This window comes from Aspergillus udagawae, assembly GCF_001078395.1.
Source record: "Aspergillus udagawae IFM 46973 DNA, scaffold_2, whole genome shotgun sequence".
NCBI classification, from domain to species: domain Eukaryota; kingdom Fungi; phylum Ascomycota; class Eurotiomycetes; order Eurotiales; family Aspergillaceae; genus Aspergillus; species Aspergillus udagawae.
This window is the reverse complement of record NW_025091265.1, coordinates 2,691,607-2,715,000: the sequence shown is the minus strand read 5'-3', so window position 1 is coordinate 2,715,000 and position 23,394 is coordinate 2,691,607. Positions and strand designations below refer to the sequence as shown.

General features: G+C 50.1%; 9 protein-coding genes across 9 annotated transcripts; 2 read left to right on the top strand and 7 right to left on the bottom strand.

Annotated features, from left to right (window-relative positions):
- Positions 1-25: 25 nt before the first annotated feature.
- Positions 26-1,378, bottom strand: Aud_003277 (DNA replication factor Cdt1 C-terminal domain-containing protein; the record flags this gene model as incomplete). Its single annotated transcript, XM_043288230.1, has 1 exon — positions 26-1,378. One exon carries the CDS (start codon positions 1,376-1,378, stop codon positions 26-28), a length of 1,353 nt encoding a protein of 450 aa, XP_043144165.1.
- A 729-nt stretch (positions 1,379-2,107) lies between these two features.
- Positions 2,108-2,688, bottom strand: Aud_003276 (uncharacterized protein; the record flags this gene model as incomplete). The annotated part of the gene is made up of 3 exons (XM_043288229.1): positions 2,108-2,326; positions 2,401-2,501; positions 2,577-2,688. 3 exons carry the CDS (start codon positions 2,686-2,688, stop codon positions 2,108-2,110), a joined length of 432 nt encoding a protein of 143 aa, XP_043144164.1.
- A 1,302-nt stretch (positions 2,689-3,990) lies between these two features.
- Aud_003275 (uncharacterized protein) lies at positions 3,991-6,093 on the bottom strand (the record flags this gene model as incomplete). Its single annotated transcript, XM_043288228.1, has 2 exons — positions 3,991-4,164; positions 4,225-6,093. 2 exons carry the CDS (start codon positions 6,091-6,093, stop codon positions 3,991-3,993), a joined length of 2,043 nt encoding a protein of 680 aa, XP_043144163.1.
- Positions 6,094-12,289: 6,196 nt separating this feature from the next.
- Aud_003274 (Golgi transport complex subunit COG5) lies at positions 12,290-13,720 on the bottom strand (the record flags this gene model as incomplete). The annotated part of the gene is made up of 1 exon (XM_043288227.1): positions 12,290-13,720. The coding sequence occupies one exon, from the start codon at positions 13,718-13,720 to the stop codon at positions 12,290-12,292; it is 1,431 nt and encodes a 476-aa protein (XP_043144162.1).
- Positions 13,721-14,185: 465 nt separating this feature from the next.
- Positions 14,186-15,293, bottom strand: Aud_003273 (class II aldolase/adducin domain protein; the record flags this gene model as incomplete). Its single annotated transcript, XM_043288226.1, has 5 exons — positions 14,186-14,260; positions 14,307-14,475; positions 14,531-14,663; positions 14,725-14,985; positions 15,038-15,293. 5 exons carry the CDS (start codon positions 15,291-15,293, stop codon positions 14,186-14,188), a joined length of 894 nt encoding a protein of 297 aa, XP_043144161.1.
- Positions 15,294-15,969: 676 nt separating this feature from the next.
- On the bottom strand, positions 15,970-16,666 carry Aud_003272 (protein SYS1; the record flags this gene model as incomplete). Its single annotated transcript, XM_043288225.1, has 2 exons — positions 15,970-16,360; positions 16,422-16,666. 2 exons carry the CDS (start codon positions 16,664-16,666, stop codon positions 15,970-15,972), a joined length of 636 nt encoding a protein of 211 aa, XP_043144160.1.
- Positions 16,667-17,090: 424 nt separating this feature from the next.
- Aud_003271 (cytochrome c oxidase subunit 6B family protein) lies at positions 17,091-17,500 on the top strand (the record flags this gene model as incomplete). The annotated part of the gene is made up of 2 exons (XM_043288224.1): positions 17,091-17,312; positions 17,378-17,500. The coding sequence occupies 2 exons, from the start codon at positions 17,091-17,093 to the stop codon at positions 17,498-17,500; spliced, it is 345 nt and encodes a 114-aa protein (XP_043144159.1).
- Positions 17,501-18,048: 548 nt separating this feature from the next.
- On the bottom strand, positions 18,049-20,998 carry Aud_003270 (putative RNA-binding protein (Nab3); the record flags this gene model as incomplete). The annotated part of the gene is made up of 5 exons (XM_043288223.1): positions 18,049-18,593; positions 18,658-18,878; positions 18,939-19,425; positions 19,486-19,665; positions 19,735-20,998. 5 exons carry the CDS (start codon positions 20,996-20,998, stop codon positions 18,049-18,051), a joined length of 2,697 nt encoding a protein of 898 aa, XP_043144158.1.
- A 1,522-nt stretch (positions 20,999-22,520) lies between these two features.
- Aud_003269 (peptidyl-tRNA hydrolase domain protein) lies at positions 22,521-23,334 on the top strand (the record flags this gene model as incomplete). The annotated part of the gene is made up of 3 exons (XM_043288222.1): positions 22,521-22,777; positions 22,917-23,177; positions 23,244-23,334. 3 exons carry the CDS (start codon positions 22,521-22,523, stop codon positions 23,332-23,334), a joined length of 609 nt encoding a protein of 202 aa, XP_043144157.1.
- Between the last annotated feature and the right edge of the window lie 60 nt (positions 23,335-23,394).

Sequence of the window (23,394 nt, the reverse complement as noted above, 5' to 3'; positions counted from 1 at the left end):
GGAAGATCATATGAAGAATCATCACCTAATCCAATTCCAGCTTGCAGATCTTGGCACTGATTTCTTTGGGGTGCACAGTGGCACAAGACTTTAGCACCACCGACTTAATTTGATTCACGGCAACGACTTCAATCCATTGTCCAGCAATGTCCGGTCGAGCCAAAAGTTCCACACAAATTTCCACCTCCCTTGATGATATTGGGTTTCGTAGAGAGTCCTGAACATTCTGCACGATCATCTCCAGCTGGAACGGCTTCTTCTGGGCAGCCAAAACAGCTTTCGGCCCGCTGCCCACATACCCAACCGGCCGAAGCAAGGCCAGAACGGCGACGACTTCTTCCGCGCGTTCAGCAGCCGCGCGCCGAAGCAGCGTCTCCTTCGACGGCGGCGGCGGCAACTTCGACTGAAGAAGTTCCTTGCTCTTAATCCGCTCCAGAAGCCCCTTCCGCCGCGTGGTCGTCGCATCCAGCGGCTTGGCCGGGACCTCAGGCTGCGAGTCTGCCCGCAGCTTTTCGGTCTTCAGCTTGATCACTCCGCCCTTCAAATCCTGCAGCCGCTGCTGGCCCTTTCGAAACGCCGTGAAGGGAGTCAGAGACTCGTGCACGGGGGAAACGCCCAGTGTCTCGAAGAAATCCACCCGGCTCTCGTCACCATCAACCGCATCCACCGCCTTCTCCCACAGCAGGTCCACAACCTGCTCAAATCGCTCTTGTAATTCTTTTTCGTCGAACCGGTCCACCCGTTCCCCATTCCGAGCCACCCGCTCCAAACACACCTTTCCAAGCCCGTAATTCGCAAGCCGGTACTTCGGACCATCCCACTCTTCGCCCTGCTCCCAAGCCCATATCAACCGCTGTAGATCCTTAACCACAACCTTTCGCTTCTTCCACACTCGCTCCACCGCATGAAGAAATTCTCGCAGATCCGCCGCGGTCGCTGCCCCGTTATGCGCAGAGTGAATCGCCAGCGCCTTCAGAAAAGCCGAATGCAAGCCCAAGAATTCCTCCACACAAGCCGGTCGCTCCACGACAATAGGATTGCTGGGGCGTTTGGCTCTGGCACCGCCACGCTTAGAAGGGGAGGAGGGCGGCGCAGGCGATGCCTCAGGTTTCGAACACGCATAGTGACCGCTCCGGGGCGTCGAGACTGACAATTGACTGAAGCGGAGGGTTTTGGAAGGCGTGCCAGCTTCTTCCGGGACGGTGGTCTGGCGGGGCTCTCCTGCGGCGGAGTCGACATTTTCGAGCTCATTGAGTTTCCTCTTCTTGGAAGGCGAGACGGGGAGCTGTGCAGTTGCTGCTTTGGTCGTTCTTGCGAAGCTCTGAATGCCGACCTGTCCTCGGGGAAGGCAGGTCTGTCTCGAGGAGGCGCGCGGCATCGCAGTTTCCCTTGTACTAACGGTGGGATTAAAAGATATGATAGTAAGGTAGGAGCATATGTAGATATTAGGAAGGTAAGGTAGGTATGCAAAATAGTAAACTACCAGTGGGGTGTTTCCAATTGAATATAGGTAGCTCTGTGTGTATGGGTCGAAGGGGACTGAAGGTTAGGTTACCTTGGTTTTTTCTTAGCGGAGCGCGAACGCGTCAAGGCGCGTGTTAGCGTGACAGTGCCGAATGCGGTTATATTACCCCGTAGATATCTGGGGATAATCCTGTTGTACTTATTTTCATTCAAGATTGTTATGTTGATACTCAAGACAAGATATATGAGTTTTCGAAGCCGCGAATTCGTTTCCAGCTCCCAGTTACAGCATCGATACAATGGCATCCACTCGATCACTACAGTAATACCTACATGGAATGCCACATTCCACGCGAGTATGCAGATCACCAATCTTATCCAAGCCTATCTATCTTATCGAACGAGCCCATTCTTGGTCTAATCGGAGATGCAAGTTATCATAAAGTTCATTATCGAAAGTTTGCTGCTGCAACCGACGAAGTGATCGTCCATCAAAGTACGAGAGTACGGAGAGTATACCATTCTCATCTCCCAAATCGTAACGTCATACCAGGTCTGAACCAAACCCATTCGAAATCCCATTTGAATGCATTACTGCAAGCCCGAAGTTCCTCAAAGCAAAGGTGGTAAGCGAATCAAAAGCTTATTTCCCTCCAAACCAACTCGACAGAGTCCCCTTTGCCTCACCCGCCTTTTTCTCAACCTCGCGATCAAACTGATCAACCTTCTTGTCCACCTCGTCAACCCCAGCACGGACTTTATCCGCTGCCTGGTAACGCAGCTGGTCAATCTTGTGCTTGCCATTCTGAGTGATCTCGGGGATGCGCTCGTCGATCTTGGCCTTGGTGCGGGCATTGTTGATCTACCCTCAACACATCAGCATCTTCTCCAGTCATTCGATAGTAGTCCTCGAGGGTAGGTAGGTAATGAGCTTACCGCCTCGTCACCAGTAGCATTCACTTCTTTGCCGAATTCCTCGCCGACTCTTGCGGCCTCTGAACCGCGGGGGATCTTTGCTCTGGCTTTGTGGGCATCGACTGGAAGCAACAGGCATCAGCAAATCAATACATAAATTATCAACCAGGACCTAGGAAAAAAAAAAAAAAACTCACTCTCCATCTCCTTCTTCGCGACCTTGGGACTCCCCCCGGCCCGATACAGGTAGTAACCTACAAGGCCGGCGGCGCCCAGGCCAAGGTACATGGGTGTACGGTTCTTGGACATGGTGGGTGAATGGGAATAGGTTGTCTTCAGTTGATTTCAAACTTGAGTATAGAGCTATTTTGGTCGTGGAGTATCTTTCCAGTCAAGGAGAAAGAAGAGACTGAAATAAATAAGAGGCAAAAAGAAACGCAAGAGAGCTAGCAACCAAGGTCAGGGAGTGGAAGTATGGGCAGAGAAATGGCCTTGGTCACTGGGCTGGGCTGGGCTGCCTATGACGTTGTCGACGAGATACTACCTTAGCTAGGTATGTAGCTTACTGTCCAGCTCCCCAGTCCTGTAACCCCCCCGTTACTCCTCTTCAAATTGAATACTTTCCCCTTTTCCTTTAGTTTTCATTTTAATGCCATCTCGCTGTGGCTAGGTGATTAATTGAATTCAGTTATCTCTTACATGCAATCAAAGTTAACCAGCCTCTGTTGGACATTGGAGGATGGACTCTATACGGAGCGTACTGACACCTATTCATCTGGGGTAATGTGCACCAACGAGGAGAATACCTTGCCATCGACGTCACCTGATGATCATCTTACGGAGACCGTCTCATAGGTATGGCCAGACAATGTACCCCTACCCGCTTGGTACTTGTGGTTTTGACGTCGTAGAGTGTAACATGTGGGGTAGACGTCATGTATCCGTTAGCTCAGCCCCAGCCAAACAGGACATGGCACTACATCCGATTTAGCAAGTTTCATTAAAAATAGTTTATCCCGCTCAGATTGCAAGATTGCAGTGGCTATACCCAGTCTCTTATAGACGCTCAACAAATATACTAAAACAGAATCGAATCGTATCACAGGGCTGCAGTAACAGAAGATCAAGTATATCAAACAATTCAGTAGGTGAAATTCCACCGCGACCCGAGTAGGAAACCCCGCTTCCATAGTAGCTATATCCGAGATCGAGGCCGAGGGTATCTTTATGCCATAGAGAACACACAATCCCTCAATCAACGCCGGAACATGCAAAAACAACGTCACCGCAGCTACAGATCACTCGAGAATACCCGAACGAGTCCTTGCTATCCGAAAGAGCAAGCCTCCACAGCGATTAAATTCAAAGACAAAAAAAAAAAAAGCCCCATGCATGAATCATCAGTCGTCACTTCATAAACGTCTCCGCGTTGATGCGGAACCGTAAGTGCAAAATTCAAAGTATTCGGGTTAAATCGGCAGGTTGGTCAAATGTTTCAAGGATAAGACGAGGAAGAAATGGCGGCGATATCAAAGTAGACACTATCTGCTGGGATAACATACGAAAGCTGTGGTCGAGGATCGGCGGGGTCATGATTGGAGAGGAAGCTCTTTATCCGTATAACTTTGCAGTACTTTTATTTTCGCTCGTGGCGACTGCAACAAGAGCCTCGAGCCTTCCCATCCCCGAGTCTCGCGCGGACGTATTGTGATAGAAATCCGGTCGTGGATCGGGTTTCACATTGTGCTGATAGCCATCAGAAAACTGCGAGAGTGGGGGGCAAGCCTGTATTGTACATTAGCGACTGTGGCCGGTCATCGAATGTCCAGGAAACGGGGGGCGTACTGAGTGAGATGTATCGCAGGTCATGGGAGGTGGATGGGACTCGATGTAGCCGCTGTTGTGCACAATGGCTGGGTGGTACTCAAGTGATGCTGTAGAGGGCGTATGAACGCCTTCGCTGCTACTCGAGTCTTCAGGGGATGTCCGCGTTGCCTGGGAACCCGAGGTATTGCTGCCATACCACCCTTGCATCTTCTCATATGAAGAATGCCCAGTAATTCCCCGCGACTCCTGAACTTGTTGTTGGTACGACGAAGACGGCCGGGACGATACATTCTGTAACTCTGCAATCGTCTGCTGGCTCCAGTGCGATGCGTCTCTTGGAAGAGGCTTATCCCTGATATGCAGTCCTGTGAGATTGGTATGTAGTGACATGTCCCAGGAGACATGACCGCGGCGATGACCGGGCCCAGATATCGGAGGGGCCGGTCGGTTCGCGGGCTGCGAATAATTGAAATCTCCTCCTAAAGCATAACTCGGCGATGGCTTGCCGCGGCTGTCAATCTGCATCGGACTAGGCCTTCGGACGGGAGGAGTTAGAGGCCGCTGGTGTAACACAACTTTGTCGAAGCTTTCGATTCCGGGCAATCTGGGGTGCTGTTCTGTCGCGCCACTCGCGCTGACCGGTGCGTCAACGGTATCAGGAGTTTGGTACTGGGACAATCCACTGGTGGCAGGTCTGGGAAGTGCAAAGTGCGTTGAAGGATGCCAAGTCCGTCTCCGCAGGTCCAAATCAGCAGCACTGTACGCATTTTCCTCTCTCGAAAACGAATGAGTGGAGCTGACGGGGCTTGCGAAGACTCCGCCAGACGATGGATACGCTGCCGTTGTAGGAGTTGCCGACCCAACAAGACTAGGAGGATAATTGTTCGGTTGTTGAGACGAAAAGGGATTCGCACTGGTGGGCACCGAGAGGCGACGAGCTGCCGTCTTTCCATCCCAGAATCCAGGTATGTGGGCGGCGGCGGGCCTCGCGGAAGCTAAGTGAGGACTTCCGTTGCCACCAGCAGCAAAGAGGTGATGAGAAGGCGTGTAAGGGGAGCCAACTGCAACGGCAGGTCCTGGGATGCCGCGCACTTGGCCTGGTGGGGTTGTGGGCATATCTGCCATCGTATCCAGACTAAGACGAGCCCTGGCGCTCCCATCATTGGCCATGATTAATGGCGGCGGTCGACGGCGAAGCTCCGGAGGTTGACTGTACGTTGATGTCGTCGATGCGATACTCGAAGTCGAAAGATTTCTGCTGTGGCCCCGACTATGCGTTCCCTGACTACCCCCCGTGCCGGCTCTAGCTCGACCTTGAGGACGGACCCTGTCGGTGCGAATCTGCCGTTGGAAACGTGTTCCAGTCGCTGCAAGCGAATCCCCAGGAATCTCCTCGTTCACATGCACCGTCTGTGCATGTTGACGAAGGTTATCAAGGCGCGAAAAACGTCTGGAACAGTGGCATTGAAACGGACGCTCCCCAGTGTGTTTCCGGATGTGTCTGGCAAGATGTTCACTTCTGGTAAAACTCAAATTGCATGGCGGGAAATCTGTACAATAAAACCGTTGCCCTTTCTTCTTCTTTGATGGGGGAGCGTTGCCTCCAGCGTCGGACTCATGGTCGGAGCCATCACGGTCTGCATCGGATTCCCCATGTGAAGTTCCATTGTGTCCTAACGACGGTTTTGTTCGAGAAGTCGAGTCCTCTTCGATCTTATGCACGTTCCGCGGTGTGGCGTCTTCTGTACCACTGTTCATAGTTCGCAACCTGTTCTCTTCTGTCGCTGACACATTTGTATGGGGCCGAGGCGTGGTTGGAGTTGCTGCCTCCTCCATCGCCCGTGTCTGCGGCGAAGACGTATTATTTACTGGTAAGAAGGAAGTCATGTTGACTGCGACGAAGAGGTCGTAATGGTGTGGCTTCCGCCCTAGGAAGCGAAAATGAGATTTGACGAAATCCTATCCACCCACGATTATAATATTTGATATTAGAAAAAAAAAAAAAAAAAAAAATTCCCGAGGATTTGATGAGAAATGTTAGATGGCGCGGTAATGGTAGCGCGTAATGGCGACTAGGCAGGTTGCGCATACAAATGTCAGCAAATTCATGGCCGTCGCAAAGATGTAACGACGAGTGTGTCAATCTCGGCCAAAGGGGACGGAATCCAAGAGGGGTAGACCTTTTTTTGCCATCCGGGTCCACATACAAGGAAGGAGGGGAAGGAGAACGACAGGAGAGCCGCTACGTACTGAATTGCTAGCCCAGAAGAGGGGAGTCCGGAATGTAGGAGGAATGTGGGAGACGCCCGTCTATCCGAGTACCTGACGAGGATGACGAAGCAAGGGTAGTGACTTTGTACGAGAGGCGTAAGAGAGCAGTCATCCGTTGAGCGGTAGCATCTCTCGAAGATGGACCGAAGGAAGGGTAAAAGAAGTATATACCGATGATGATGAGGATGAATCTGACAGGAAAGAAAGGATAAGGTAGATTGGAGGAAAGGGCGGGTTGTGCAAGGAGCTCAGGAGCAAGTTTGGTGGACTCGGTCGATCAGCTTTCCCAAGCTGAACCGGTCGTGCGGTTTCGAGTCCTTTGGTTGTGGGTTTGTTTAAGACAGCTCGGAAAGCCGACCAAGCTGATCCAGGGGATGGTGGACTGGGCCCAGGTTCCTCGCCTCAGATGCACCGTCCGTAAGAAAAATAAGAAGTCAATATTTGATTATCAGAAGGTGAAGGATAGATTAGGTATTAATGATCAAAAGAGAAGAGGTCGAGGAGGCGAAATGTAGTAAGCGGCTAAAGTACCTACAAGGAACGGATGGAGCCGCGACGACCAGGGGGAAAGATGAGAATAATAGGGCGACTAAAAAAAAAAGAAAAAAAAAAAAGGTAAAGAAGAGAGGCAAAAGCAATGATGGAAAAGGGAAGATAGATCAGAAAGGGTAACTCGAGAGGGAGGAGTCGAGACTGCAGGACGGTCAGCAAGATGCGACAAGTCAAAGTAAGAGGAAGTGATCGGAAGGGGGGGAGAGATCTGGTAGCAGGATGTTTGGATGACGGTGACCACCACCGCGCCCCCCAAGTTCCAGACAAGTGCAAATAGGTCGGTGGATAAAATGGTGACGATGATACACTTACTAGGTAGCTATCCAGATCCTTCAAAATTCAGTCTCTATTCCAGTTATCGAATCGTCAAAATGGAGGCTTATCGGAAACAACGGTCGGCGCGGGATGGCGGCCGAGCGAGGGGTAGATAGATAGATGGAATAGGTAGATAGACGAGGATGAAAAAGAAGAGGGGAAGAAGTACCTTAAAGAACCGATCAGCAGAATGATCCAGGTACCCTACGCTCCTAGAACTATTACACTATTTGGTGGAGCTATTCAAGCAGGGACAAGATCTGATGATAGCCTGACGGTGATACCTAGATTTTGGATAGAAAACGCAGTCACTAATACTACTACGAGTCCTCAGGTAGCAATATACCTACTACTCTGTAGGTATACTGCTGTAAAAGACCTGAATGGACCGTCGAACAGCCCAGCTTACTGACATTAATGACTCAATTATGTCTTAGACTGAACCGTCTCACACCAATTTTCGCTTCACACTATCGTCCAAATCTACGTAAAAGGTTAAGTCAGTCCTACCTTGGAAAATCACTAGGAACTGGCCGCTGTTGACTTTACTAGCTTGCTGGCAGTAATGGGGATGATGGCATATGATACGGTGATCGCTTAAGGCAGACTAAATGCGAAACTTTAGCCCCAGGAACTGACTCTTGGTCCGAACCAACAACACGAATCATCAACCAAGGTAACTATGGGGGTCATGGATGGCAAATTCTGGAGTGGAGTCTGCTGGACAACTCAAGTCCAGAGTCACAGACTGGGAGACGGATAAAGATGATGATTATTTCACGGATCGCTCGGTTCTATTGCTCAGAGTGCCCGTATGAATGACGCGACCATGAAAGGAAGCGCCAAAGTTCAGGGTACCTTACTGCAAGTTACTGTGTCTAGTATCTAGATTGTTTTGAGTGGACACTCCTAATATTAGCCAATATTAGACAACCATACTGAAAGGGAGGATATGAGGATGGATAAAAAAAATATGATGCTAACTAACTACTCCATCAACGATGTAATAATCTCGAATAAGTTGGCAGTGCAGTTGCCAGAAACATGCTGGGCGCTGTTGGTCCAGTAGCTGGTATGTCTCGGATACGAGACCCCATCAGGAACAAGACGCCAGACTGGCAGACTGTCCCTGTTGCGCTGTTCTTGGTTACCTGACTGGAATTATTATGATTTCAACTATGACCATCTCCATTAAGAAAGCTACGACAATAATAATAATAGAGGGTCCGGGTGGCTGGAAAAGACCGAGTAAGGCTGGCCAGGCCGAAAAGGCAGAGAACTACCTAGAGTCTCGAACCAGGTCTGGTTGGTGGCGTCGTACCGCTGGGCTCGAGGGTCCTCATAAAGCCTGATAAGTTCTAACAAGGAGGCACCAGGAACTCTTAACCCCATCACACTAGCACATATATACACGCAATGTGATCGGGTGAATTTTCCAAGACTTCAACAAATTACTTTTGTGCCAGTTGTTGACGAATACAGCCTTATGAGCTGGATGGAGAGTATATCAAAGTCATGGCATAATATACCACAGCTGGTGAAGAATCTGGTACATTTTAACTTGTAGCCACGGACTGAACAATAACCGCTGACCGGGCCATCGGACTCGTTGACGTTGACCATCTTGATCTTTGGTACAGAGTGTCTTCAAGTCTTGGTAAGTTTGGGGAACCTCGATCATACTCTCCTGACACAATTATGGGCAAATGTATGAGTGAGGTATGCAATGTGTGAATTGTGATACAGGACCCCTTACTTCCACCCATGTGTACACAGTACAGCAAAGTCTGTGCGACATTAGTGGTCTATTCCAGACATGCAGCCACTGTTGTCTGTAAGAAGGAAGAAAGTGAACCATTTTAAGGGTTTTGTGACCTGTCTCGTTGTTATTGATAAGTGATGCAAGGGGAAATCCTACCTTTGATATGTCGTAAACCGAATTCCCCAACGGTCTGTGGAATAATACAGAGTACCTTGCGACTGCATATGTATTCGACCAGCACGCAAAGGACACGACGATAAGAGGTTTCACACTGTTCTTCAGCCGAATAAGCAGAAGTATCAGACAGGGATTAATTCTCCGATCACCATCCTCAAGCTAACGCTGGCCATGCAGCGTCTCTGCAGAGTGTTGTAACTTATCCCGTTGAGCTCAAAGCGGACAAAGCACATTCGGAGTGCGAATACAAATCACCTGAACACTTCAGACTTTGAAATTGAGTTACGATGAGAATCTCTGACCATGTATGGACTATCAGCTCGACTGCCCTACCACACTCTTTCCTCACATTTTCATCTTTGCTGGGACACGGACCACTGTGGAAAGCTTGTTCCTGTGCATCCATTTGGTCGAAGGCCAGCTGGAACGAACTGGCTTGAGTCCGTGGAATTGAGCAGTGAGGATCCCGGCAAAGAATTTCCAAACATTTCGAGAGAATAGGGCGAAACAACCTATTGTCTAGGTTATAACTGATGTCAATGTCAACAAGTCGGAGCATCAACGATCTGCAAACGGCATGCCGGATAACCAGGAAAGTCAGTCTGATCGGGGCCTATTGACATCTAACCCACATCGATTGGGGGGGGTCAATCGCTTGGTAAACACCGTTGTGGTAGACCACAAGGTACGTATATTTTGACGATTTCAAACTGAGGGGAGGCGAGAATCGACGTTAAGACTTCAGGTCTTTACGCCACTTGGAGAGTTGATGATGTGCTTGATCCATCAGAGCGACCACACAGGAAGCACTTCGATAAGAGCACTTTCTGAGTGGGCATTACTCAGTCCTAACGCTTCTAGATGATGTACACAATGCTAAACGCACCTATCTCCAGTTTCAACGCGGATTGTGCATTAGTCTCGTCTGCAAACTCCGAGATATCCTTCCAATTGGCCTGACGAAGAATCCGATCGTAAAAGTATCTGTACCTTACCTCGCCTCCCTTAACTCACTCGGAAATCACATCTGCATCCTGACTGGCTAACACCGTAGTCCGTTGACCATCTACCATGCACTGAGCTAGAAGGTGGCGGCGTCTCCGGATCCTGAGGGGTAGATCGACGTGGCACTGGCCAACTACGCCCTGTTGACTGCTGTCCATGCCCCTGCTTACGCGCATACATTTTACCTGTTCGCCGAAGGTGCGGACGGAGGAAGGCGAATGGATTCTGGGGCTATCAGTGATGACATGATACGCTCAGTGGAGCTCAGCTGGTTGGTTTGTTCCTTCGCCAGGAGGGCGGGGGTCTCTGGTCTTACCCCTCATCCTGATTCATGGATTTTCACGACGCATCCAGTTTAGGATAATATCGTCGGTTATGATACTGATAAGGACGGTCGTGATATTAATAACAAAGTAAGTATTAATCTTTAAAGCAGTTTGAACCTTATAAGTATCTCATGCCTTTACGGGGTACGTTATACTACGTGAGAGGCGGGGTATCGTTCGATGGCTGTAGATATGCATACCAGACAGTTTGGAGATAGTACGTACCAACAGGTACCTGCTTCAACCTTGTTACTCGGGCAAGGTACATGGCCAGAAGTACTCTACTCCGTAATATCGATTAATTAGCATGGATATCTCAAACACCCTAGTCCTGCAGGTAGAAAGCCACTATCTGCATTTTACCCCTCTGGCAATATCACTTCCTGGTCCTTTTCCGGACTGAGTATGCGAGATCAAATCAAATATGCTTTACTATCCTATTAATAGAGCTGCATAGATGTGCAATCTGTGCGGGGAGCCGTCATCTCATATATATACTACGTCTCTTTATCTGAGATATCAGGTATACATTCAAGGTCAACATATTAGCCCACCTCCCTCCTCCCTGTGAGACATATGTCGTGCATTGATACCAGCGCATCACAAAGCAGCAGTGCAGCCTCAAGATGTAAGATGAGACCGACAGTAAGCGCATCCTATACGAAGTACTCAAGAAGTATTACCCCGTCCACCCATCTTTTGCTTTTGGTCGTTATCTGGCATGTGGAAGGTTTATCTGTGCTCAGTAAACTCCCGTAGACCCGTGCAAGTAAAGCCAATATGGTACCTTTATTACTTTGAGGGAACTCTGTTGTCTGAGTAAATATAGCTTTGGTGCTTAGTTGTGGTTTTTATATTTATATTTCAGATATGGTTGGCTTTCCACCATGGGGCCCATGGAACTTGTTGACGATGAAGAATGGTCTCCTGCTGAGACTTAGTATTGCATTGGAGGAATACCAACGTTGACAGCCTGGAATACCCTTAGACTAGACGGTGCTATCTGCATTGGATTTCGTCCCTGAAGTGCACTGATGGTATACATGCATTATGGATAATGTACACCACCACAGTCAAGCAATTGCTCAAACGCAGACACGACCTTACAAAACCATGGTCAGCCCCGGTAAGCAGGACAGAATTGGCGAGTGAGGATGCGATGTTGTTTAAAGTTAGCCCGAGGGCGATGAAGAGGTATTCACGAAACTGGTTATAACAGTGCGTATGGGGAAAACGACTGTGGCAGTGGTGGTTAGGCTCAAATATATGACAACAACGCTAACACAGCACCTCCCAGGCTAAACTGCTTGAGTATTTCAAGATATAGCCTTAACTCGAGGATTTCCTTTTCTGGGGGTAGTGTTCGCCGAGTCACAACGACTAGTGGCCGGGCCAGATGGTATAGCAGCTAGTACTAGCTCTCACCGTCGAATTGCTCTCTGATAAATGGCGTGGTTGCTGCTCCTTGTACTTGAGTGTATCCAACATATATGAATGACGAAGGGCCCAAATCATCTTCGAATGAATTGGACGAACGTGAGTATTCCTCAGCGGCAGGACTCGTTGGGGGCGGTTGGTGTCGCTCATTACATAGCCGAGAAGCGCACTAGCAATGACTAGGCTGAGTGTTCAAGGATGATATCAATGGCTTGCCTGTCATTCCTGCAGATCGTGTCTACCTCTCCAAAGCACCCACAACAGACCCAACCATCACCGCTGCTTCTCTCTCCCAGTTCCCAGCCTCAGCTCCTGTCCGCTTGTCTGTCACCAATGTTGAGGCTGGGAGCTGTGAGCCTCGCAGGACGCACTCTCTAATATCCCTCCTGAGTCTATCCCGGTTTGACCGGAGAGTTCGTGCTGAAACACCGCCGCGACTGACGATCTCCTGGACCCGCGGCGCCAAGGATGAAGCCAATGACCGCCAAAAATACGAAGGAAGAGACGTTGTATCCATAGCGTTCAGCAGTGGCTGGAGAAGGTTGTTCTTGGAGGTCACTTCTTGCGCTCCAACCCCTGTACCATTGCTGTCGCCAGTGCTAGGAGCCGAAGCAGGTAAAAGTGGATGCGTTGGCGGACGAATGCTGCTGAGAATTGCCTCTAATGCAAAGATATCCTGACATCGTCCCGAGAGTTCAGACAGCGTCCGCTCGAGACTCGGAAGCATGGATAGTGCTCGGGAAAGAGCGTTGACGGACGCCACGATGGCCGTGTGCATGTAGCCTTGCAATGCAGACAGCAGAAGCTCGGGCTGAAAACTGACTGGCGAGGCCAACGTCTTCGGGACTGGAGATAGAATATACAAGACGGTAACTGCAGAAACGAGCCGGGCTCGCGCGTCCCGGGCTTGACGGTACCCCGTTTGAGAATGCGAGCCAGTCGTGATGGAAGACATGGAGAAGCGATTGATAGTCTGTTGTGCGCGTGCCTTGACCATATTTTCGGCCGGAATCACCAGCTCGCCTCTCAAAGTCCGGATGACCTTGACACGTTCCAATCCATAGCCTTCCTCTCCCACAGCGGTAGCGGAGAACATCTGTCGCAAACTCACAATGGTAGAGGCGGCTCGCTCCAACGCTCGGTAGTCCTCTCTGCCAGGATTGGATGACGAGCGATCGTGTGCTCCTGCAGTCACCGCTGGTCCACCCCGACCAGTCACCTCAGAAAGCTGACCCTCCAACTGCCTGCCGAGAGCCAGACAACGCGCGACCGCTCTCGCTAATCGCACGGTTGCCAGCGACTTTTCTGCAGCCACTCTGGCTTCGTCTGCAGCCTCCCATTTTCGTAAAACTTCCTGCTCCAAGCGTTCATAGCCTTTGGTCACAGATGATATCTGCTCCTCCGTCTCCTTGAGAATCCGCTCCGCAGCAGCGGTTTGATCACGCGTGTGCGTAAGCAGTGGGATAGCTGACTTGCTCGTTAGATTGTGGATGTGAGTATCAATCTCTTGGAGGTCAAAAAGCACCCGTGACAGTGGTGTGGAAAGGTCCAGCGGTGTGTCTGTAGAATTGTTGGTTGCCAGGACCAAGGAATTGGCAAATGATGCTGGTGAGAAGTCGGGGTCCAAAAAGGCCTCGTAATCTATGTATGAAGGTTCGCTGTCTGCCATCTTGTCCACACTATATGCAGCCAAATTACTCTATCTGGAAGAATGGCTATCAAACAAGAAAACGAGATGAAATGAACAGATAGGAGGTGGATGGATATTGCAAAAGGTCTGGTTCAATTGATGCCGCCACAGGAATTCAAGAGAATCTCATTTTATAAGAACCATCCCAGACCTTGCTAATGATGCTAGAAGAGCGACAGTAGGTTTTGAGTAGCACATTGCATCTAGAATTGAAGGTGTTTACTACTCTTTGATGTCGTTGGTCCGCAGATGCCATGTGTCAGTCACGTGAACATCATTAGTCATACACCTTTCCTTACCCTGAGGTATTAAGGCACTCAGAGTATACCTCCTCCCACTCAGTAGACGATTTCACATTAAGGGAGCCTTATCGCATCTAAACTGGAGACTGATTGCTACATTGGTGACAGACTGATCTCTTGTAGGAATTGATCCACGTCTGTATTACTGAAGAACCCGGCCATTGCTCTCCTCCACAATCAACTCAAACTCAGGCTGAAACTCGGTATAAAAGTTATGCTGCGGCATGTCAGTTTACACTCTGAGATCAACACAGAGAACCTACTGGGTTCTGAACTGCGTCGGCAGTATACTGTGCCACTTCATGGCTGATGATCTGTTTAGGGTTTCCATTCGCAGCCGCGGCATCAGCCATCAACTGCGAACGACATGCATTATCCAAACTGAAGAAGAGGAACGCAGCTTCATCGACGGTGTGGCCAACCGTCAGTAGACTAGGAGACGATCAGCTCTTGCACAATCGCTGGGCGCAACAAGAAGATTCCATACCCGTGGTTCTGCAGAATACAGGCGATGTTCTTCTCGCCTAGAGCCCTTGCAATCTGCTCGCCTTCTTCCTGGGCTAGTGCAATCCCACCATGATCATCATATACGCTCAGCTTCCCGTAGAAGTTACAGGCGTCTACAGCAACCGTCAGCGTTCTCCAACCACAACCCTTCAGGGGTATAGGTACAGTACATACCCTGAGAAAGCATTTCAACGGGCCGCCCAAATGCACTCCACGTCTTCCCATGAATCGAATGCGTATGCGCCGCAGCCACCACATCTGGACGGGCCTTGTGAATCTCAGAATGAATCATGAAGCCCGCCTCGTTGATGGGAAGCTGCGCCCCTCCCTCCGTCACGTAGCCCTCGCTATCGACCAGAACCAGGTCTGAAGCCTTGATGGTCGAGAAATGCTTTGCGAAGGGGTTCATCCAGAAATGGTCCTTGAGGACGGGGTCTGCGGAGAAGTCAGCATGCGGAACTCATGTCTGTCTATAAACTTCCCTTACCTCTCATCGAAATATGACCAGACACTCCCTCTCCGTAGCCCTGCTTCCCGAAGAAGCGAAACGCAGCCGCCATATGCTCTTTCATCCATTTGCGCTGCTCGTAGGGGTCGGAGAAGGTTGGGATGCCCTGGAGCTTGAGTGTACCTTCGCGATTGCCGCGCGCGATGGCCTGGAACTTCTCATCTGCTGCGGCAGGAGTGATTTGGGTGACGACGAGTGTATGCTTCGCAGCTTCAGTAATTGTCGTGGTCGACATTTTGGATCAATCGACGTGTTACGAGTAGACAGAAAACAGATTTCAGCAGTGAGCACAACTGTGTAGCATTAAACTTGAAATTAATCAAGATGTAAGGTAACCCCACCCCATATATATCACTAACTTGAGACAGTCGTACCAACATATTGCCAATCTTTTATCTACGCAGAGCTTATCATCACTTGAATCGGACTTCGCGGGTCAACTCCGAATCCCCGCCTGGCTTGCCTGATCGCTTGTCGCGTAGAAGGCGCAAAGCTTCATGATTTGTCGCAAAGAAGATGTACGTATCTCTAACTGACTATTATCCGACCGAAGGATTCGCGGAGAAATCGAGACAACTGATTGGCAATGCTGCTCATTGCACTACTGCCTCGCCCTCCGCCCAAATTCAAATCCCCGTCAAGGTGGGCCAGAGAGTCAATCTTATTAGAACGTAACCAAAATGTGCCTGCACATATCATGACGGCGCAAACGTCTCCTGCAATATATCCTCATCCACATGAATTGCACAGGAATGCACCGTCCACTTCAACGCCATCTATACAAATCCAACCAGCTAGGGTATAACAATGATGATGGTAACGATGCACCGTAGCGCCGTATCCAGGTCGCCAAAATTAATAATAAAATGAAGTACTGAAGGCGAAAGTGTCGTCCAAGCCCCACAAGAGCATTATACAGCCTGCTCACCTTTCATCTCCGTCAATTCGTACTCGCCACTCCCCTCACCCAGATTCCGCCCTCGGCCGCGCCCCCGGGATGGCAAGAACGGTTCGTTTTCAACGTCGCCGGTCTGTGGTTGGGCTGCACTAGAAGACGACTGCGTCGTGCCCCTACCGCCTGCTATCCCGAACGTGATAGGTCTGAGTTCCCGCCACTGGCAGGCCCAGATACCCAGAAAGGTCATCAGAGCTGCGCTGGCGCATTGAAGACCCCACCAGAGCCAGTTCCGGGGTATTGAGCGAGTGTAGAACGACGTCGCGATGAGATGGAGGAAGTGGATTGTCAAGGCGAAGTCGGGGATGAGTTTTGAGCGGGACACGAGGAGAAGTAGGAAGATCACGCTGTCAATCAAATCCGGTCAGCCAACCAAACTCTTCCAGGAGAGAAAGGTGTAGACAATACCCAAGTAAACTGTTCAACATCCATACTAGCCCCAGCATCCACCCTATTGTTGTGTCCCCCCTTAAGGCATCCCAGCTGAAAACCAGATCGAGCGAGAACCCCGTTCCGTAGACCAAAGTCGTGAATAGAATCAGAGCTGTAGCTGAGACATAGTAGGCAGTTTGCAGGAGAAGGATCTTTCGAATAATCTTCAGCGGTGGAAGGTCTGTTCGGGACCCCGCAGGAGCCCGTCGGCGCGGGGGCATGAACTACTGATAATGTATTGATCCTGGCGGTGATGCAAATATTGTTTATGGAGAACGAGCGAGCGGGCTGGACAGTTTGGGACAGACTTTGGGAAGTGCAGGCGTCGATATCGAGTAGATGCAAGTTCAGTTATGTATCTGCGAGGTAGTAGCTACCATTATATTTTTGACTTAAGCTGCTGTGTTGCCGTGGTCGAGTCAATTGATGATGAATGACAAGTCGACGACGACGAAGCTGTCCCAGCAAATGACATGGTTGCGCCACAGCCGACAAGCCACGCGGAGCCGCCAATGCGGAATTCCCAGCGGAACTGAAGACACCCAACTCCTGCCTACAGATCATTTTGCGACGATTCTACTTCTCTCTAGTCTTCCGCTGTACTCATATTACCATTTCAATCTTATTTAATATACCTTGATCAAAATGGGCTGGCTCCCTTGGTCCTCCGACGACTCCAAAGCCTCCGACGGCGGCCGCATAGCCCCCGACCGGAGCTCCCGCGAAAAGTGCTGGGAAGGCCGTGATCTATTCTTCTCCTGCCTTGACAAAAATAACATCATCGACTCGATCAAGGAAGATAAGGAGGCGCGGCGCCAATGTGGGAAGGAACTGGCACAGTTTGAAGGGGCGTGCGCGAAAGCTTGGGTATGCATCCCCTCCCAGCCTTGAACAGTTCGGGAGATAGGTTTCTAATCCTTGTTCCTACATAGGTCAAATACTTCAAGGAGAAGCGAGTAATGGAATATAACCGGGACAAGACGATCGAGCGCATCAAGAAGGAAGATGCGGCCAAGGTTGCGGATCTGAAGGCACAAGGGTGGACGCCGAGGTGAGGCGTGTGCTATCGACTGAAAATGGAGGGTCAAAAGAGGAGAGGAGATTATCTACTATGAATGTACTATATCACATTATATCGCCTCTCATAACGACTGTTGAATGAGATCTTGTATAATATTCGTACCTACCCAGTCATCTCATTGTGCTGCGTCCGAAGTCAAGATCGTCCTATTGCTTTACTCTAGCGGTGGATTCGCTCAACGCAGTGAGATTAGAGGTAAGAGGCAATCAATCCATAAAGATGCCATTGACAACCCAGGCGCAGATGCCATTTCCTGCCATATCTAAGCTTTGAATGCCTCGAAAGGATAACACGCTGCACTCCCGTCGCAATGTCTTGGACGAAATAGAAAAGGAGCATCAAAGCCAACAACCAGCCATAGAAACCGTGAACAATGGCCAGTTCATCCCATGACTAATTAATTCAACGGACATTCATGAAAGAAACGCCAAGCTCCCTGGTAATCCGAGATTTCAGAACAGAAGCAAACGAAGAGGACAGAGAGAAAGGCGGAGGATGTACATTTAGAAGAATTATTGTCCATCATTGTTTCCACTTGCTTAACTGATTCATAATGTTTTGAACGTGAGGACTCATAGTCGCCAAGTTCTGCTGCTGTGGTTGCTGTTGTCCACCCAGGCCCTTGGCAAGCAATGAGATCAGATTGGGATCCGGAACCACCGGAGCATTGGTGGCTGGGACCGAGTACTGCGGAGGCAGGTGTTGTTGAGGGTTCGTAGGAATAGGTGGCCGCGTGGCTCCGCTCAAAAGGCTTGCGAGATCTGCAGTGGTATGGGGTATGTTGGTAGCTGTAAAGGGCTGTGCAGCGGGAACGGGTTGTTGCTGTCGCTGCTGCAGTGCACCCAAGAGAGACTGAAGGGTAGGCCCATCAAGAGACGAAATCATATTCGCGACGTTGGAAGAAGTGGGAAGCACCGGCAATGGTGCCTGAGGAATGGGCGCTATGGGAATTGTTGGCATGGCGAACGCTGGGTTGGGTGGGAAAGGAAGTGAAGTAGCACCGCGCTGCATGGCTTGGGCATGAAAGACGATCTCGGCGGCAATGTTGGGCTCGACTTCTGGATATTCTGTACATAATACGTGAGTAAAGAGGTCGCGTGCAGAGAGGTGACTGGAAACAAGGTTGCTGACCATTGAAGCGAACATTGTCTGACCCACCACTGCGATCAAAGACCTGCAAAGGTATCTTCCTTGAGAATTGGTTCGGACGAGACAGTCTCACAACAGCAAGAACCCCTTCTTTAATCTGCCGCTGAACTGCCGCGTTCAGTGGTATGCGAGGACCTAACACCAGGACATCGACCCGAAGACTTCGATTGCGGAAGGCATTCTCCACGTGGAAGATGAAGTTACTGAAAGAAACATCAGAATTGCACCGTCGACGAAGGCGTGAGCTAGACGATGTAACTTACCGGTCAACTTCTTCGAGAACCAAGATCTGCACTTCTGGGACATCTCGCGGGGCTCTCCTGGGCACTGGCAAGTCTGAATCACTGTCGTATGGGTTGCGACCCCTGGGGCTAGGAGTCCGATACCGTCTATCTCTCCCATACGGTGACCGAGAACGGCGTCTCTCACGCCGATCATATCGTTCAGGAGTTCTATCCCGAGATCTGTACCCATCTCTTCCTCGGAACGGACGTGGAGAGGGCGATCGTGGCGGGGGTCGATAATCGTCGCGTCTGCGGTGGCTCGGCTCATCTCTAAAGTCACTAAATGGGACTCTACCTGACTCGTAAGGTCGATCATAGCGATCTCCTGAACCTCTCGGACGGCCGCTGGGAGGACCGCCTCTGCTGTGGTCCGGGGACCTAGACTGTCGGGGTGGAGGACCACGAGCTGGCTCAGGTGGCGGAGGTCCTGCCCGAGTATTCCTCTGCGGTTTTGATATCTCAAGGTCTGCGCAAGACAGAGTCAATTCAGGCCCGAATGCCAGCTGGGACTACAGTGCCAACTTACGGATTTTCCTACCCCTTATCACAGCTCCTTGTTCACAATCGAGCGCGTGCTTGCAGGCGGAGGCGTCGACAAATTGGATGAAACCGTAGGCTTGCTTGATAGATATCTGGGCTAGTTTGCCGTATTGGTGAAAGATATGAAACAAATCTCGTTTTGTGACCCTCTCCGTTGGTAGGTTACCTGAATTGGTGGCAGGGTTAGATAAGGGTCAGATACCAACGGTTTAAGTAGAAGTAGCAGGATACTGACCCACAAACAACCGGGACCCATTTGGGAAGCGATCCCAAAGTCCCTCCGTTACGTACACTCTCTCATCATGCAGGAATTGGTCATATTTCTTCTGTACGTCTGGACCCCACGGAACATCTTCGTCTCCGGGTTTGACCACACGACCAACCGGCTTCTCGGCGCGACCATTCGGAGAAGTCACCGTTGCAGGGGGCTCCTGAGACGATTCTGCGGTAGAGGGGGCCGGTTGCTGGAAGCTGGGACCAGGGGGTGGAGGCAATGAGCTGGCGCCCGACGCGGTTCCAGGAGCACCAGAAGCAGCCAAGGAAGGCAGCCCTAAGTTGGATTGATAATTACTTTGCTGGGAAGGGTAGGTAGTGGATGTGTTGGGAGGGTGAGGGTGGAGTTGATGATACGAACGGATATCATCGCTGGGATGGTAATTAGGATGAATGGAGGGCTTCTCCTGGGGCGGGGGACGAGGGGGAAGGCTTTGAGGAGCTTCAGAGACGTCGTCCGCAGACGAAGGGGCCGTCTCCGAGGGTAGGGGAGGAGATGGAGCGGCAGTAGAGGGAGGAGGAAGATTATCGAGGAGGTTTTGGAAGTCCACACCACCCTCACCAGTATTATTTTCGGGTTTGGCTTGGGAATCTAAGCGATCATGCGGTGCCGACTGCGCGGTCCAGCTGGCGACGGCGTGATTTACCTCGTTCGCGACGGGCAGGATCTGGGCAGCCTGAGAGGAGGCAGAGGAAGGGACATCGGGGTTAGGGTGAGCTAGAGGGGCAGCAGGATCTGACGAAGGAAGAACAGTTAGAGATGAGCTCGCTGCTATGGCCGGCGCAGTAGAGGAATCCTCGTCTGCTACTGCAGATTGATCTGATGGAAGGGAAGGCTTAGCAGTTGCTGTCCCCGCAGAAAGTGAAGTCTCATTTTTCTTGTCCACTGATCGATCATCCGCCTGCAAAGAACCAGTGTGAAAGCTACCTTGTGTTTGTGTCGACGATGGTGGATGATATTGTTGATAGTGATGGTCCAGCGCCTGATACCTCGTCACATTCTCCGAACCTGCATATTGTCCATTGTGATGGTGCATCTGGGAACCATTTTCAAGGTCTGACAAGGGCGTGTCAAAATAAGTCGACGTATCATTGAACACTGGGTCCATTTGGTTCTGCAGCACAGGGATCTTGGTCGGTTCCGCGACGTGTAGCGGACGAGGGCTCTCTGGAGTCAGAGTTTTGCCTCGAAAGTGAAGAGCTTCATCTGGAGAACCCGGCGTCATGTAGACAACAGACAGGGTGGATCACTTTCATCTACAAATACCGCAAGAGACTGCAAAAGGGCCACAACGCGATGAGAGGGGGAAGATTTCGCAGTCGAAGTAGCTCAAGTGGGGCTATCTTTGCAAAAGGCACCGGGCCCTTCTTTCTGCTTTTCTTTTTTTCTTCTGATCCCAGGGCGGTAAGGCGGAAGGGCGGAGAGGCGTAGAACTAGAGGGTCCAAACTCCGAGCACAAACGGAGCTTTTCTTGCAGAAAAAAATGAGATCGTAGAGAGAGTGGGATATTGAACAGGAAATGAATTAATAATGGAGATGAGCTGTGGGTTGATTCCGCTTGATGGAAAAGTTGGGGATGACGGAAACAAATGAGGTGATAACAGGGGTTTTGAAATTGATGACTTGATTCAACAGTAGTACGGAGTACGTCGGTTGACGAAAATTCTCCAACGATCTGTCTACTCCAACACCTGGAGACAAACAACAGTAAGGGGAGAAGATTCTCGGTCAAGGGAGCGAGGAGGTTGAGTCGACGAATTATCAAAGGAAATCTACGCGGAAGGTCTCGTAGTATGGAGTATCTACCATTATTATCCAGGAAGGCGGTTGTGGCTCCCATCGTCAAAGAGCAGTATGTAGCACGTTCTATCTTCTCTGCATCTTGATAGTCCGTAGTCTACGGAGTTAGTTTATCACCTACCGAGTGTGCATGATGTCTGTGAGCCAGTGTGGAATCCTCGGACTCCCATGCTAAGCTCTGACTGGACGGGTTAATGTATTCTAGTGTTAAACCAAGAACCATCTGGATCTGCTGGAACTGGGACCTGTCCATAAGGTTCTTAAGTTACCCCGTCTAGTCCAACTACCTAGCGCCATGTCCTAGCTGTTTTTGCTGGCTTATTACCAACGCTTTGGCTAATTAGTCACGAACACGACTAGCTTGCAACTAAATCTGTCATCTCGACGTTTCCAGGGGTCCAGAACCATCGATCACGGAGTATTCCCGCTCTTCTCCTGGGTTCTCGCTTCATGTGATTTGAGGATGGTTAAGTAGGAAGGCATCTGCTAGGTGGACTTGAAAGATGCTGCTATGGTGTTCCATAGCTTCAGAGTACCAAACTCTTATTTGACATTCTTAACTGAGTTTCTAGGCCTAGATAGTGGTAGCAGTTAAGAAACATATAGACTTGTGCGTGCTTTTCCCTTAAGATGGACTCCCTTAATTCTATCCTGACAGTAGTCTAGAAATTTCTTCAGCATAGAACGAGTGCGGACAGCTAACACGGCCGAGGATCTATCTGTCTTACAGGTCATTTGATTTCGAGAACTGTCAATGATTTCATTCTCCGCCTTTTATTCGGTCTTTCTAGCCTAATCTTGCTCTTCAATCTATGATTTACTCCTTCCTACACGATAACTATTTACACTGCACAACGTGCCTACCTTTATCAAAAGGCCAAAGACTAGAACGCTTGGTCAAAGGAAAAAAGGAGGGAAAAAAAAAAAAATTCTAACCGTCACGAGATATGCCAACACGACTCCTTCGATTTTTCAGCAAAGCCCCCGCTGGTCCCACCATCGCAAGAGGCTTCGCTTCCAGACGAGCAGCCGCCAACAACGAAAGGGATACCAACCATACTACCGCCGAACCAGACGAAAAGGACCTCGCCGCAGCTCGGGAGTGGCTTAACAAGTTCAATTCAAAGACAGTCACAATCCCTCGTGACATCTGCGAGATTTCCTTCAGCCGGTCCGGCGGTCCTGGCGGTCAGAATGTCAACAAGTCCGTTCCTCTCCCCTGTAGCATTATCCTGCACTAAGGTCATTCATTGATCAAGCCTCATTTGACTGGCCGAGACCACGTCAGAGAACTCGGAACGTACGCCTCAGTAGACTAACATCTCATCGCATTTCCCTAATAGGGTAAACTCAAAAGCCACATTGAAAGTACCCCTCCAGTCTCTCCTGCCTCTGGTGCCGCGGATCCTACATCATCATCTCCGGTTGTCCCGTTTCTACGCCGAGAGAACACAGACGCTGGTTATTCAGTCTGAAGAGTCGCGGAAACAGGCCGCTAACGTGGAGTCCTGCTATGAGAAACTCCTCCATTTGTTGAAAACGACTGCAGAAGATGTGATTCCTGGAGAAACGTCTGAAGAGCAACGGGAAAAAGTGCAGAAAATGTACGATGCCTTCCTCGTTATATGCATTATCTACAGGATATTGAACAGCTCTCACAATTGCAACAGGAAAAGGGCTGAAAATGAGGCCAGAATCAAGGCAAAGAAACTGCACAGCAGCAAGAAGAGCAACAGGCGGGGTAATAAGTATGATGAGTGATAGGAAGCTAACTTTTAAACACCTTGAAAGAGAGAACAAGCTTCGTCTTTCTTTGCTTAT